The following is a 16,598-nucleotide window of genomic DNA, read 5'->3' on the forward strand; positions in this document are numbered from 1 at the left end:
TTAAGAAATTAGAAATTCGGACAAACCATATATATCATGGTGACGTCTTCCTGCATGTGCACAAGTCAGACAAACACAACGCAGCACAACACAAGGAGCGCCCGACTCTTGTGCCCGTGGAAACTAAATACCAAGTTGTTTTTTAAAATTAAAAAAAAAAAAAGAAAAAAAAAAGAAGAAGAAGTAAATACCAAGTTAAACAACCAATAGACCTTGAATAAATCGTTAAAAAATAATCCAACTATATATGTCACACCGACGCACCACCAACTATTTATTATACCATATAGTAGGAGTAGCATATTCCACGCATATGGTTCAGAGGCCATTCAACCCACTACAGACCTCTGTGTCCGAGGTATGTAGATCAAAAAATTTGGAGCACTCAATTTCAATCTTATGTCTTATATTAGTTCACCTTATTAACTCACTTAACAAAAATTTAAATTTGAACAATTTAAATTTTACTGTTAAATTTCCTTTTCTCTCTTGAACGATTTGAATTTTTCGATCCTAAGTGCTGGACATAGAGATCGGAGTGGATTCAAATCCCTAGGTTGTAGACTCAATTTTTATCATTAAACATATTTGACTAATGAAGCTGACATCATTAAGAAAAGGCAATAAAACGAGCATTATCTCATAAGCATGCATCCTTTGGTTCCACGCACAATAGGGCATCTCCCTTGAAATATTATTATTTAGGGTTTGGCATCACGAGAGACAGTTGGCGCTGACTCGTATCTGACTAGACACTTGCGTGTCATACATTTTCCCTTATTGTTATGGAAGAAAGAGAAATGCTAAAAATATATTTTTAAAAATAAATTTTTTATGAATTTTTTGTCAATTCATATTTTTGGTATAATATTTTATAATATTAACATAAAAATTAACGTGAAATTGTAAAATGAGAGAGAATACATGAAGAGAAAGAGCATTCTTAGCATTTCTCTTTTTGGAATCCAAATATTGACCTTTCTGCAGATAGTTGCACATTTTAAATCTGCAAATGGTTCGTGGACCATCGTGTGGGTAGGTTTGTGTGATTCAATGGTCGCAAAATATCATCCCATATATTATTCACGTGGAAGTTAGTCAGCGCGAGGCGTGCCACAAAACCTAGCCCGACAACAGAGAGCTCGTGTGGTCCTCAATAACTTGTACGAAAACGGAAACACGTGACTTTTCGGAGAGAAGATTTATAACAAAGAACGTGATTGTATTTCAATTTAATCAAGCATTCCCATGTTAAGTTTGTCTGTTTGTAACGCTACTAAATCGGTCTCATTTCAGCTAGTGTAGGTAAGTTTTTAACAGTAGCTAGGGAACTCCTCCTATAAGCCTGGTAAGCCCATCTATTTTTTTGAGAAAATGTACGATATTTATTGAATAAGAAACAACGTACAATCTACGAGGATATGGACCCATAATAGGTCTCGATAAAAACTTTAATAGAAATTTCAACCCGGACGAAGGGAAAAAAAAATGTCCCACAAAAAAAATAAAGAAACGAACTATCCTCCAAAAATACAATCAAGTAAGAACTACATATTGCATCCAAGATTAAGTCCAATGCACCAAGTATTCTCCATGGCACACCCTAATCCCGCAGAAGCAAGGCGATGGGCGACGTGATTAGCTTAGCGACGGACTGGACATAATTTGGACTTGGATCTTAATGAAAAGAAGAAAAACAAATTTCTTGCTTGTAATTAAAGAGTTGATATTGGATAATTTGGTGAAACTTGCACTAGTTAAAGAAAAATCAGGATTATAGGATAATTACGTCAAATTAGGTGAAATATTCAAATGTGGGGTTAAAGAAAAATCATGTATTTGATTTCCTACAATTATCTTTTGATTGATTGGTGAATCAGCATGTTTATCTCATGGCTAAATTGTGGATAACGAAGTTATTTAATCCATAAAACTATCCTTCTTTGGTAGCAAAATTAATAAGATGATTATATCCTGATTGAATGATCTCATATCTATTCACAAAGAAAATGATCCACATGTATTAAACAACTGATCTCATATTTGAGGTAATTACTTTAAAGGCATACTTGTTGATTTACTCCCTGATTTTGTATGGAGCTGCTAATTTTTTCTTTAAATTTAATTTTAGCTGATTATCTCCATAATTAGCTCATTTTTCCTTGAACATTAATTTTATCCGATTACCCACCTGAACTTTTATATATAGCCAATTTCCCCTGACAATTAGATTTTAAAAAATTTCATCTATCTTGATCACGCAGATAATCGGCTAAAATTAAAATTCAAAATAAAATTAATAGTTTTATACAAGTTCGAGAGGTAAATCAACAATACCTCTTCAAATGTTTCTCGTTTTGGTTACATCATCTAAATCATCTTTCAAAGATATTACTAACCAAAATTAAATCCATTACTAATCAAAATTAAGTTCTCTGTGGGGACAACATGCAGGATAATACGGAAGTCTGCTTACGTGAATCTGACTGTGCATTTCGTGGAATACACTCACCAGTCATTAATATCCGTTGAGGAAAATCATGCATCCTTACGGTACTTGCTAATTCAGTTACTTCCAATCAGGAATAATTTTATACTCATATTTATGTACCGTTGAAAAATTAATTACTACTTAATGGTATTTATGAGAAATTTTTCTGTATAACTGTAACATCGTGTAGTAATTGTTCCATTCGTATCGTCATGTTATAACATGTTTATTAGGGTTTAGAATAGTGTTATTCACACTTTTTTACCTCCTATACATCCTTATTAATTTTTAATCATTGATCTTCTTTAATTTATTCGATCCGACAATACAAAGTTATGCTGGGTCTGTGAGAGTTAAAATGTGTGTGTGTGGATAACACTACCTTATAAATAATATCATGACCGTAATACTCAAATTTTCTTTGATTTGAGGTGTAGTTTACCTCCTATACACCCTTATTAATTTTTAGTTATTGATATTTTTCAATTCATTCGATCCGACAGTACAAAGTTAAGCCAGATATGTGTCTAGATAGCACTTCGTTATAAATAACATCGTGACTGTAATACTCAAAATTTCTTGTATTTGAGGTGTAGGAAACTAGGCTTCCAAAATTCCATTGCCCATAAATGAGGGAAATATGCAAAGGTGTGATGTAACAGTCTAACACATGGCGGTATTAAATTTGGGAAAACCATAATATCTATAAATTGTTATCTGTACTCTAAAATTTATTAACGCTTCAAAATTTTTATTTTGCACTTTAATTTTTTTATATTAAAAAATATACTCGTGAGAAATATGAGATTTTTTTAGTACAATAACAGTTTCGTATCTGTGAGGGATCTAATTTTTAATATATAACTAATTTTCAGAAACTTTCAAAGTCACAAATGTAGTGTTATATCAAGTTTATATCCTGCTATCATGTAATTTTTGACATCTCAATTACAAGTAAGTTATTTTCACATCAAAGGCGGGAGAAATTAGGCTTCAAGATCCCAATCACCATGAAAATTCCAACCCCTAGAAAAGGATGGAAAAAAGTGTGATGGTAACGGACCATAATACAGTTAATACTTTGGTTTTGGATTATTCTCGATAGTGGATATAAATATATAAATATATGCATATTAGATTTCACCGTAAATGATTTTATAATCTATATATTGCAACTTGGACCAAATCTTAATTTTATAATTCCATATGCCCACTGGCTTTCAACCCTAAGTATAAATATTACACCAAGAACCGCTCTGTTCCCATCAGAAAAGAAACCGACTCCGCGTCTGGCTTCTTTTATTTTGGGTGCAAACCTACTCTCTGTATTTCAAACACACGGAAAAAAAAAAAAGAAAAAAAAAAAAGCAAGCAAAAAAATGGGTAAGGGAGGCAAAGCTGCTGAGCCAGAAAACATGGGTGCTTGGCTTCTTGGTGTTAACAACATCAAGATCCAACCTTTCAAGCTTCCCAGTGTGGGTATGCACCAACCCTAAATCTTTTTATTTCGTTGCAGTTTCCTTTCGGTTTTTAGTTTTCAGACGAGATATTTATGATCATATTGGGTTACATCTTGCTCCATTTTCTTGTATTTCTTAACTTTAGGGCCGAATGATGTTCGCGTTCGGGTCAAGGCTGTCGGCATTTGTGGAAGTGATGTTCACTACTTCAAGGTTCATCTCCCTTCAATGCCCTTTCCCCTGTTTTTAATATTTTTTTTTTTTTAATTTTGAATTTTTGATGATTTTAGATGACATTGTTCATTCCTGAAATAAGAATGAAATCAAAGCAGAAACATTGATAATTTTCTCTGTTATATCCGACAGCTCCGTACTAACCACTTAGGTTTTCTCTTTTTTTTGTTTGGGTTCATTTTTCAGACAATGAAATGTGCAGATTTTGAAGTTAAAGAGCCAATGGTAATTGGCCATGAGTGTGCTGGGATCGTTGAGGAAATCGGGGGCGATGTGAAGCATCTTGCTCTCGGAGATCGTGTGGCGGTAGAGCCCGGGATCAGCTGCGCACGGTGCCAGCAGTGCAAAGGTGGAAGGTACAATCTCTGCCCGGACATGAAGTTTTTTGCCACCCCACCGGTTCATGGTTCCTTGGCAAATCAGGTAAAAATATTCACAATCATAGAATTTGGTAGGCTTTGCGCCAGATGGATATTGCAGCATCGCAGACCTTAGGCTTGTCTGATAACCATTTCGTTTAACAGATTGTACATCCTGCGGATCTGTGCTTTAAACTCCCGGAGAATGTGAGTTTGGAGGAAGGGGCAATGTGTGAGCCCTTGAGTGTAGGGGTTCATGCTTGCCGGAGAGCCAATGTCGGTCCGGAATCAACTGTTCTGATCATCGGAGCCGGCCCCATTGGTCTCGTTTCTGTTCTGGCTGCCCGTGCTTTCGGGTCACCAAGAATTGTCATTGTGGATATGGATGACCAGCGTCTAGCGATGGCGAAGTCTCTTGGTGCTAATGACACCGTCAAAGTTTCGACAAAAATGGAAGATTTGGATGATGAAATTGGCCAGATTAAGATAGCCATGAAGTCCGACGTGGATGTGACCTTCGATTGCGTCGGTTTTAACAAAACCATGTCAACCGCTCTTGGTGCCACCCGTCCCGGCGGCAAAGTTTGCCTTGTCGGAATGGGACACGGCACGATGACAGTCCCACTTACTCCAGCTGCTGCCAGGTATAAAGCGACTCCATTTCGTGTCCTTTTTCCAGCTTTTCTCGATAAGAATCGAATCGACCCCTCTCTTGTCCTACATCAATTATTTTTTTTAGGCATTGTGGATCAATAGTGTAATTGCAAATAACTTTTGTTTGAGTTTTTTTGCTTTTTCTGATAATTAGGGTTTTGTCTTTTGAACACAGGGAGGTTGATGTTGTAGGAATTTTCCGGTATAAGAACACATGGCCTCTTTGCCTCGAGTTTTTGAGAAGTGGGAGGATCGACGTGAAGCCGCTCATCACGCACCGGTTCGGGTTTAACCAAAAGGAGGTGGAAGAAGCATTTGAAACCAGTGCCCGTGGGGGAAATGCCATTAAGGTCATGTTTATTTTGTGAAAGATGAGTTACAAGTTTGTGAATTTCGGATCCCTTGAGAGGACAGTTGTGATGGCTTGGAAAATTGGAAGTTCATCAATTTATGATGAAAAATGGAGATCAAAACTTGTTGATGTACAGAGACCATATACCTTCATTAAACCTTGGTTCCGACAGTAGTTTTTTTATTAATTTTTTTTCTCGTTTTTACTTTTTAAAAGAGACCCTCAATATCTATGAACTATATATGTAAGAAGATGCCTAAAGGTTCTTGAATACGAGGCATTTTTTTTACAAGTGGTTTTTATTTAACACAGGGCTCACGGTTGTGGGTTTTTTCCCATTTGTTTGGAACCATAGATGTACCACAAACACAGTCACATACACTTGGCCATATTGTTGTTAACATATAAAGATAAATTAATGAGAAAATAGAGGAATTCAAAACAAAATATTTGGTAGAAAAGTACCATCAAGCTCAGTGACACACCTTGACCAAAATCAAGGCATGCTGGCCGTCACATGAAGGTGATGTAACCAAAAGTGCAAGTGATGTAAGAAAATTGTGAATAAATTAAAACCGAAATTAGAACGTAATTAAACTAATAAAGTGAGTGCGCAATAGTGGGTAGAACCCATAAATTACAATGTCCAGAGCATAGATAAAAAGTAATGCAGTCAAACTAAAGAAGTACTTATTACACAACTAGAGATAAGTTCCTACGTTAAAAATGGAGATATGTCAAAATCGCCAGGTAATCAGCTATCTAGGAACTAGAGGGGTGAAAAACAGAAGGGTGAGTGGACACAAAAAAAAAAGAATTTAATAAAACCGTTTGTTTTATGAACATACTAACCCCTCGTTGTAAAACAAGTATAGTTCCCCAAAAATCATACTATGTATAAGTATGAAACCAAATGCATGCCAACAATAAATTCAGAAATATGCCACAGCAGAATATCTCCACGGCAATATGAATATAATCATGTGCTCAACAAACTATACTAGCACAAAAGTCAGAGTCACCTAATATGACTTGTACGATTGCATCTATTACTCATCAATCTATGCTAACACACGAGTCAGAGTCACCTAATGTGACCTGTACAACAGGGCTAGGTGTAATAATATACGCTCTAGTGCTACGATCACGTGAAGGTTAGCGCTATGCGCGTCACCTACAAGTCAAAGTCGCCTAATGCAACTTGTACGATAGGGCTAGCACCTACTTGGATCCAAGGTGAGCGTGTGGTGTGAGGTGAACATCACGTGAAGGACTGGCCTTGGCCCGGGGCAGGAGCACTAACATGGGGTGTAGCAATGATGAGCCATTATATGAAAATGAGCATGCCATAACTCAAACATTCCAAACAACACAATAAACTCACCTGAACTTACATGCGCGTCCTGTAGAATTACTTAGCATTTCATAATAACATAGTATTTATGAGCAGGTAAAATGCATATGAATATGCCATGATCAAATATAAATCTCAACCACCACGACATTACTATAAAAGTAAATAAAACGTGGCATAACATGCATAAATCAACTTAAAAGCATTTGTATACAATATATATATATATATATATATATATATATATATATATATATATGAAAACGAAATGCCCACTCACTGGTATGTCGTAGGATCGTAGCCCCCTAACCTCGCTTGTCCTTGTATGTCCTGTATGCGAAACAACTAATACAAATTACTTAACTAACACATATATGAAAAACTAGGAAAAACTCCCCATAGTTTGCTCAAACGAAAATGTACGAAAATGTTCTACTCAAAGTCACGGACCTGCACGTAAAAACCACTCACCGGCCGGAGGCTAGACGCGCCCTCACGTGTCGCCCAACCCACGACCATGCGCGGGGCCATGTGCAGGCACGTGCACAACAGAACCCTAACGGAATCTAGGAATATTCTATCAGACTTAACGCAATATTCTGTTAAACAGTTAACGGTGTTACCTGACGTCGTTAGAATATTCCGTCAACTCTGATAGAATATTCCTTGTCTTCTCCGTTCGTCGCCACAGGCTGGTTTCACTGGAAATTGGAAAAACTCGCCGGTTTTTTGGAAAATTTTCCAAACCTTCATAACTTCTTCATTTCTCAACCATTTTCCATGAAATTTATATGGATTTGAAGCTTATGAAGAGTAGAACAAAGTTATACTTTCCAAAAGTCCAAAATGGATGGGAAATGGCTCGAAAATCTCAGTCAAAAGCTCAACTCCTTGAACATGCTTGTTTCGACGTTGTTTCCACTTCCAAACTAGACTAGGGACTTTAGGGAGTTGAGTAGAAGCTTCCTCACGCTAAAACTGTGTAACTCAACTGGGATCACGACGATACCAACTCAATTAAGTCGAAGCTTCCGCGTTGACTACTCAAAACTCAACCATTCGAGAATCAGTTGGTATGGTTGTGTTCGTGAGTTCGAGAGGAACACGATGGTACTAATTGGAGGTTCGATCTATGAGTTTTGATAAATGTTCTTGGTGATCACAAAGAAGAGAGTGTTACGATGAGGGAGAGAGAAGGAGATGAGAGAGAGAAAGTGATTGACAGCTTCTGATTGGGGGAGACGTGTGAAAAGAAGTTCTGATTGGGTAAAGGATTGGTTGTGAGTGAAATGGGGAGACACAAGTACAATTTTAAAGAAGGAAAAGGATAGGATTTGTACAAACATAATCAAATGAAATCTATCCACAACAGTGTTTCCAACACTGTAAAATTAATACACCCATGAATAAAACTACCCGTTTTTAACACACTTTAATGTAATGTAACTTTTGTTACAACTCCGATTCAAGCCTAACTCGCGCTCACGCGTTCATAACAACGAGCACTATTTAATTACAAAAGCGAGAAAAATAATTTAAAGTTGCACAATCATGTCCACATCACTTTGCCAACTAGGGCATAAACATCAATTTACACAATCGGGGAAAAATCACATAGAAAATTAGGGACGGGTCGTCACACTAAGAGTTTGTTGATGCCTCACATTTTAGTTGGTGATTAACCTCACTCATGAGGGAAGGATTATGAGAGGAGCCAAGGTGACTAATGCACGTGTTAGGTCAACTTAAATGCAATTTAGATTAACAATCAAATACACTCGGCTATATTGATTTTAATTAATAACGATAAATAAACTTGTCCATTTAAAATTGTAGTCTTTTATCAACAAAAATCTGAGATTCAAGATTTGTACCTCATCTAATATTGCGAGCAATAGTACCATTAGACTAGGAGTTAGGTCATCTTCAACCGAAGGCTGGCTAGAGAACTCGTTTTAGCCATCTGGCCCTCCAAGATATTAATATTTTAATGAACAGTACATGACCATATTCGGCTCCATCTCCAACCAAGGGCCATAGGGCTCGTCTTAGCACTGTCACAAAAAATCATCTCCAACTAAGATTATGAGATGCACCAATAAGGTGACCTATGCATAAGTTAGGTTAAGAAAAATGCAATCTATAATGCAAAAGAAAAAAAAGAAATTTGAAAGCAACCCGTAAATAATATCTCCCAACTATCTAGGATGTGTTGCACACATGTTCCAAACTTCCAACTTTTAACTTCCAAGCAAGGAAACTAACAAACTGTAAATATATTATAATGCGGGTCTTACCTCAATTGTAGTAGATCATAAAAAATGACTCACCAACCTCCATCTTCCAAAACATGGTGTGGACATGACATCAACAATTTTGTAAGTCTTTCCCAACCTTTAGGAATGGATCCAATTTTTTTAGCAAATGTGGTCACATGTCTTTTCAAGAATTTGCAAATGCTTCCATTTATTATCTTTCGGTTGGTAAAAATACTTTAGTCTCTTCTCTTGGTAGAGCAACGCAACACAACTTTGGGAAAATTGAAGCAATTCATCATCACAGGTCAGTTTCTTAATTCAAAAACACCCATTCTCTTGTAATTGTGTTTGAGAAGGTCACTGAAAGAGACTCCAAGCATTTATCAGTCATCCCAACTATCCCAATTATTAAGATGAGAATTGAAGAGATGTCTAGTGCAACCCCTCAACCCTTAACAATGGCTACTACGCAACACGATTGACACACACACACCATGTCAAAGTGAAAACAACATGGTACGTAGTCACTAACATCATTGACACAAGATGTGGTGGATAAAACATTTAGCCACTGTCTCCTAATCAGATATAGAAAAGGCCTTCACAATGGGACAAGCTTCAAAATCTTCGGGTGTTGAAGAGAACACTAGCTCTCATGAGTTCATGATGCTTCTCTTCAATATTGTGTAAACTCAAGATTTATTTATACTACACATGCCGGTGCATTGAAAGAGCAACTAGCCTTATAAATGTTGGATTTTTAGATCGGCGGGCTCGTGGAGTTCTACTCTAACAACACCGATACTATCCTCAACTTTACCATATGCCCAATCCATTAGGTGTGGGGTTTTATCACAAAAAAGCCTCGATATTAGTTAAGAGTCCAGACTTGTTTTCAATAGAACTTAGAGATCGGCTCTATGTTAAGAGTCTTAGATTGCTTCCTTCATGGTGACAAGTTCATTGGCTTGCACGGGCATGAACCTTAGCTCAGATACCATGTTGGATTTTTGGATCACCGTGGAGCCCCATATCGGTGGGTGCAAAAGAAAATAATGGGTTTAAATATGATTGCCCCACCCTAACTAATAGCGAGACATTTTGTGATAAAACTCCACACCTGACGGATTGGGCATGTGGTAAAGTTGGAGACAGTATCGATGTTGTTAGAGTGAGGCCCTACGGGCCCGCCGATCCAAAAAGCCAAGGTTCGAGTCCGTGCAAGTCAATGAGCTTGTCATTGAGAAGGAAACAAGCCAGAACTCTTAACATAGAGCCGGTCTCTGAGTTCTATTGAAAACAAGTCTGGAATCTTAACATAAAGCCGACATTTGAGCTTCAATTGTCGATGTGTGGATCTTCACGTATGAACCACTAATGACACGTTTACATAAGGGTAATCGGAATAAAAAAGGGAATTAAATTCTGATTATGGAGTAGTCCGGTGTTTACTAAATATTAGGAAATCAAAAAAGTGGTGGAGCCCACACGAAACAAGGAATCCAACACTCATACCTCCCGAGTTTGAAACTTTCTCCTCTTTTAAATTATTGTAATAATTTCATATCATCTCCCTTCCGTAAATAATAATAAATTAAAAACTAAATGGTGCAATTTTGGGTTTCCACCCTTACCTTTTCTTAAAGGGGTGTGATATCCACACATCATTTTTTACTTTTTCCACACCTTTTTTGTTTTCGGCCGTTAGATCGAATGAATTAAAGAAGATCAACGGACAGAAATTAACAGGGTGTGTGAGAAGTAAAAAGGGGTGTGTGGATAGCACACCCCATCTTAAACTATCATTATGTTTTTCACAATACCAAACGTCAATGAAAGAGCCATTTTAATCATCGATAAAAGTTCTTCGAAAAGAAAAGGCTAAGGCCATCTCCAACCAAAAGCTAGCCAGAGGGCTCGTTTTAGCCCTCTGGCCCTCCAAGATATTAATATTTTAATGAATAGTATAGGGCCATATTTACCTCCATCTCCAACCGAGGGCTAAATGACACACCCTGATCGAAATCAGGGCATGCTGGCCGTCACGTGAGAGTGATGTAACCATGTGCACAGTGCGGAAGCTAAGAATAATAATAAAGTACGAATAAATAAAAACTAAGCTATACACAGAGTAGTTAACATACATGTGCAAGCGTAAGTGTGAAAAACAATATTCAGAGCACAGAAGACCTAGTGCAGTCCAGAGGAACAAAAACTAACAAAACACACCCTGAGGTGGTCCTACACTAGTGATAATCTGTCAGATATGTCGAGAATTCCTCGTGAGCCACCAAAAAAGCAATCCAAACTAGAACCTGGAGGGGCGCAAAACAGAAAGTGTGAGTGGGCAAAAACAAATCTTTTCCAAAAAAATCATTTCATTATTGAAGTTCTAACCCTTCGACGTAAAACCTGTATAATTTCCCAGAAAATAGAATATACACACATATAGAAACATGCTCAGAAAATATGCCATGTCAAATGGCTCCACATAAAAGGTAAGTAACTCAAGTAATGCCAATCAATGCAATGCAATCTGTCAGCCGAAGTCATCTAACGTGACCTGTACGGCTGAATCTAGAGCTCAAATCTTTATCCTATTAGCTATACCTGCATACGAGTCGAACCACCTAAAGTGGTCTGTACGACAAGACTGGGTGTAAATAAATACGCTCAAGTGCTACGATCACGTGAAGACTGGGCGAATAATCGCAGGTCACCTACGAGTCAGAACCACCTATAGTGGTCTGTACAACAGGATTGTACAACTAACTTGGATCCAAGATGAGGGTGTGGTGTGGGAGGTGAACATTACGTGAAAGATTGTGCCCTACTCTGGGCGAGAGCACTAACACCGGGGGTGCAGGTTATGAGCTCTCTATGCATCTCACATCACTACTAATTACAACCATAAACCATAACTTACATGGCACTTACATGTGCGTCCGTAGCACCAAACATACATATATGCAACTACTAATGCATAATTAAATAGGCAATCGCGATGCATGGCATTTAAAACATATAAACGTTTCAATTCATTTTCTGGGAAAATCACAAGTATATAGGTATATACGGAAAACCAAAAGCCCATTCACTGGTATGTAGAAGGGTCGTAACCCCCTTGCCTCGAGTGACTGCGCTCGTCCTCGGGATAGGTCTCACCTATATGCGAAACAACTATAAAAACGTTAATTTAAAGCACATAACCAAAACTAGGTAATAACTTCTCATACAATGCTCAAATGGGGTGTATGAATACACCAACGTGATCTACTCAACCTCACGAACAACCCCATATTTTTAAAATAATTTTTCGACATCTCACGCCCCCCCACGCCCGGCCAAGGCATGGTCACACGCGCAGGCACGTGCCTGGCACGCTAATGGCGTCATTTAACGCCGTCAGGAATATTCCGTTAAAACTAACAGATTCCGTTAAAGTTAACCTAACGTCGTTAGGAATATTCCGTCCAAGCTGACGGAATATTCCGTCGACTTCTCCGGCCAACCTCTGGCGACAGCGATGGTGCCGGAAAACTAGAAAATTTTCTAATCTTTGTTTCTTACTCATTTTTCAACCAAATTTCATGAAATTGATACCAAAATGAAGCTAACAACAATTAGAACAAAACCTTACCACTTTCAAGCCCTGAAACTAACGGAATCTTACCGGAGAAACCTCACAAAATCTGGCCAAACCTGCAACTCACGATCCCGACGTCCAAAACCTTCAAACGAACCACCCCGAGCTTCCTAAGGACCTCACCAAACTTCCTATAAACCTGAAATTCCCAAAAACACACGATTTTACGTGTGCATGAACAATGACCAATTTGGGGATCTCGAGTTCGACATGAAAACAAAGGTTTCCTTACCTGAAATGGGCATGGTTGAACTCATATGAACCTCACGAACACAAGGGTATAATTTTCTTCCTCAATCCGTAACGTGTTCGAGTGATTTGGTTCTTGTCCGTACGTAAGAAGAATAAGGGAAAAAGAGAGAGACTCGGGACAGGAAGAAGATGAGGATGAAAGTGTGTGGTCCAAATGCAGCCAACCAAAACCCCAAAAACAACCACACAATGAAACAAAATCACTAAGGGCAAAACCATCATTTTACCCCTACGGTACGAAAAATCCGGGACAGCCCCCAAAGGGCTCGTTTTAGCCCTGCCACAAAAAACTGTCTCCAACCGAGGGCCATATGGCCAAACATAATTTATTATTTAAAAACTACAACTTAAATTCAAATCCAACGGCTAAGTGACGTCAACATGACGTCATCTAGTCGTTGGTAGCTGACATCAACTAGCCGTTGGATTTGAATTTTTTATGTTGTATAACTTTTATGTTGGTTGATGTTATTTAATGTTGTTTCATGTTACTTAATTCAATTTAATGTTGTATAATGGCTTAGGAAGTTATAGGAAAAAAAATATGAAACAAATTTTGTAAAATAGAAGTTATAGGAAAAAATGGAAGTTAAAAAAAATATGAAACAAATTTTGTAAAATAAAAGTTATAGGAAAAAAAATAGAATTTAAAAAAAATATGAAACAAATTTTGTAAAATAGAAGTTATAGGAAAAATTGGAATTTAAAAAAATTATGAAACAAATTTTGTAAAATAAAAGTTATAGGAAAAAATAGAATTTAAAAAAAAATATGAAACAAATTTTGTAAAATAGAAGTTATAGAAAAAAATAGAATTTAAAAATAGAAGTTATAGGAAAAATTTTGTAAATAAAAAAAATAAAACTATAAAAAAATTAAAAAATAACAGCTAGCCGTTGTATTCAAATTTTTCCCAACTATTCGTGTCGGTTATAACCGACACTATTGCTCTTATTCCTGTTGGTTATATCCAACAATTTTAAGCAAAAATTATGGCCAACCCGGGGCTTGTTGGCTGGAAAGGGTCAACCCTTTGGTCCTTTCAGATTCCGTGAGGCCCATGAGCCCTCTAGCCTATCCTTTCTTTAGAGACGATTTTCAGGTTATTTTCAGCCCTCTGGACCATTCAGTTGGATATGGCTTAACAAGAGTAGCATATTCCACTTTACAGCTCTCCAGCTGTTTTGTTAAACTGGCTAGCTAGCGAAAAGTTAAAATAGCTAACCAATTTAATTTATCATCTCCAACAGCAGTATCTATTTTGAAAAACACTATAACATTTTATATTTAGTATTCAACTTTTTAATATTTTGTTATTAATCATTTGACCAAAAAAAAAAAGAAAAATTAATGAAAAATACTTGAAAACTTTGAGTTTTAACGATAAGAAAAAAATAAAATGTAAAGTAAATAGTACCAAGATTGATTTTTTAATGTGAAAATGTGGTTTTTCGTTAAAGTGAACAGTACCGGGAGCTTTTCGTTAAAGTTCCAAAAAAAAAAAAAAAAAAAAAAATTCACCATATCTACAGTTTTCTACAACCACTTTGTTTTTTCCTTCAAGTTCTCTCTCCCCACTTCTATTCCTTCTCTCTTTGTGTTTTTTTTTTTTTTTTTTTTTTTTTTTTTTTTTTGTTTCTGTTTCTGTCAGACTCTCCCCTCCACCGTTTGTTACTTCACCAATTTAGATATTACCGGCCACATGGGGCTCCATTGTCCCAAATCTCATCGCGTCCATCGTTGTCGATGCAACTAACAATAGCAAATCCATCCTCCCAGATCTATTGTGCTTTGTAGTCGTCCTCGAATCGACTAGTCGAAACTCATTCAAATCCACAAAATTCATTGATTCGTCGTTGTCGGTGCAACTAACAATAGCAAACCATCGTCCCAGATCTAACGGACTTTGTTGCCGTCCCCAAATTTACTAGTTGCCGTATCCCCAGTCTACGACCCAGACAACGTGTGGAGCAAAAACATTGCATGGTGTGGAGGAAAAACAATGAAATAAGAATTGTTTATGTAATGCCAACCTACGAATTTCTCTCTCCTCTTCATTAAATCTGGCGAGGGACTATTCACAACGTCACAATAGCGAGCCATATAACAAGCCTTTTGAAGCTGAAGCTTTGTGATTTCTCTGTTAAGATGGTCAAACAGCCTTGTAAACGAGGCTGCTAGAGATCGATGCTCTTATACATTGCATCATTCTAGGTTATTGCTTAGACTTTTGACTTAACTCATAAGCACTTATGTCTAGACATATCACTTTGGCTACATCATTTAGAAACTTTGTCTCATACTATTTAAATATAAGGGAAAATAGGATAGGAGGCCAACGGAAAATGGTGAGCACAGGCCTTCGGCAAACCTAACCCACATAAAATATGTCATTAAGTGATAAGACGGCCGAATCATGTTCACTAATGGAAGATGGGGAGGTCATTTCATTAGTTCTCAACGAATTAAATTGTTCTATGATTGGTTACTCTTAGGTGTATTTTACAGTTTGGCATTCAAACGGTCGAACCACGTTTACCATAAAAACACTCATCTTCTTCGAGTACTTGTGTCCCTACAGCTTGATACCCATTTGGCACACCTATATTCTCACAAATATAGTTGAGGTGACCGAATCTAGTGCAAGAGATCCTAAACGTTGCGGTGAACTATGCAACCTTGTCTTCAAGTTCTATAACTCTTGGCCGAAAGGTGTTACTTCCTTGGCCATAGTTGCTCAAGTGATGAAGTCAGCACCACATTCGACATCACCATCACATCTTTTCTACTTTCCTGATAGAGTTCGATTACAAGTCATGCGCGCCATGTAGGCAATGTAATTTTCAAAGTCAACAAAAGGTTAACACATATAATTAAATTCATTGGCACATATGACATAGTCTTATTGGGTGATGGGTTTCACATACGTTTTGGAGGCAACTTTTGAATTTCAGAGAGAAGAGAGAATCTACAAGTCAAACTGAAATTGATTTTGAGTTTCAGAAAATAAAACTGTGACTTTTGAGTCATAGGAGATAAAATAGAATTAAAATCAAGTTCCCTAAGGCGTAGCTAAAAATAAACCTGATAACAACTAAATAAGAGTTATTCCAAAAGGAAAAAGTGAACTAAAATTAGAGGATCTAAGCATATTCCACTTTAATTATAAAATAGCACTTGGACGGATTAAATTCTCTCACAAACACTTTCGACTAGACAAAATGATTACTTTGGCTACATCATTGGAAAATTCATCCAAAACTAGTTTAATTAATTAATATATTTCAACCCGTACGAAAGGGGAAAATTTTTATTGTGATTGAAACATGAGTATTACATTAAGTGTTTTTTATATAAATGGGGAGTAATTTTATTTTTTAAGTTATTAACTTTTTAACACACATATTTCATTATTTGTATAATAACACGTGATGTATCACTTCGTGTACCGATCACATTGAAAAATCTCTTTAATAGAAGATGGTGAGCACACTCCTAGGGCAAACCTAACCACATATGCCATATGCCATCGAATCAT

The 16,598-nt window shown here is 37.0% G+C and overlaps 1 protein-coding gene across 1 annotated transcript; it reads left to right on the top strand.

Annotated features, from left to right (window-relative positions):
* Positions 1-3,720: 3,720 nt before the first annotated feature.
* On the top strand, positions 3,721-5,679 carry LOC137734790 (sorbitol dehydrogenase-like). The gene is made up of 5 exons (XM_068474073.1): positions 3,721-3,970; positions 4,097-4,164; positions 4,372-4,608; positions 4,710-5,188; positions 5,374-5,679. The coding sequence occupies exons 1-5, from the start codon at positions 3,871-3,873 to the stop codon at positions 5,564-5,566; spliced, it is 1,077 nt and encodes a 358-aa protein (XP_068330174.1). The 5' UTR covers positions 3,721-3,870; the 3' UTR covers positions 5,567-5,679.
* Positions 5,680-16,598: the final 10,919 nt, after the last annotated feature.

The sequence above is a fragment of the Pyrus communis genome, chromosome 5 (genome assembly GCF_963583255.1).
Source record: "Pyrus communis chromosome 5, drPyrComm1.1, whole genome shotgun sequence".
Taxonomy (NCBI): Eukaryota; Viridiplantae; Streptophyta; class Magnoliopsida; order Rosales; family Rosaceae; genus Pyrus; species Pyrus communis.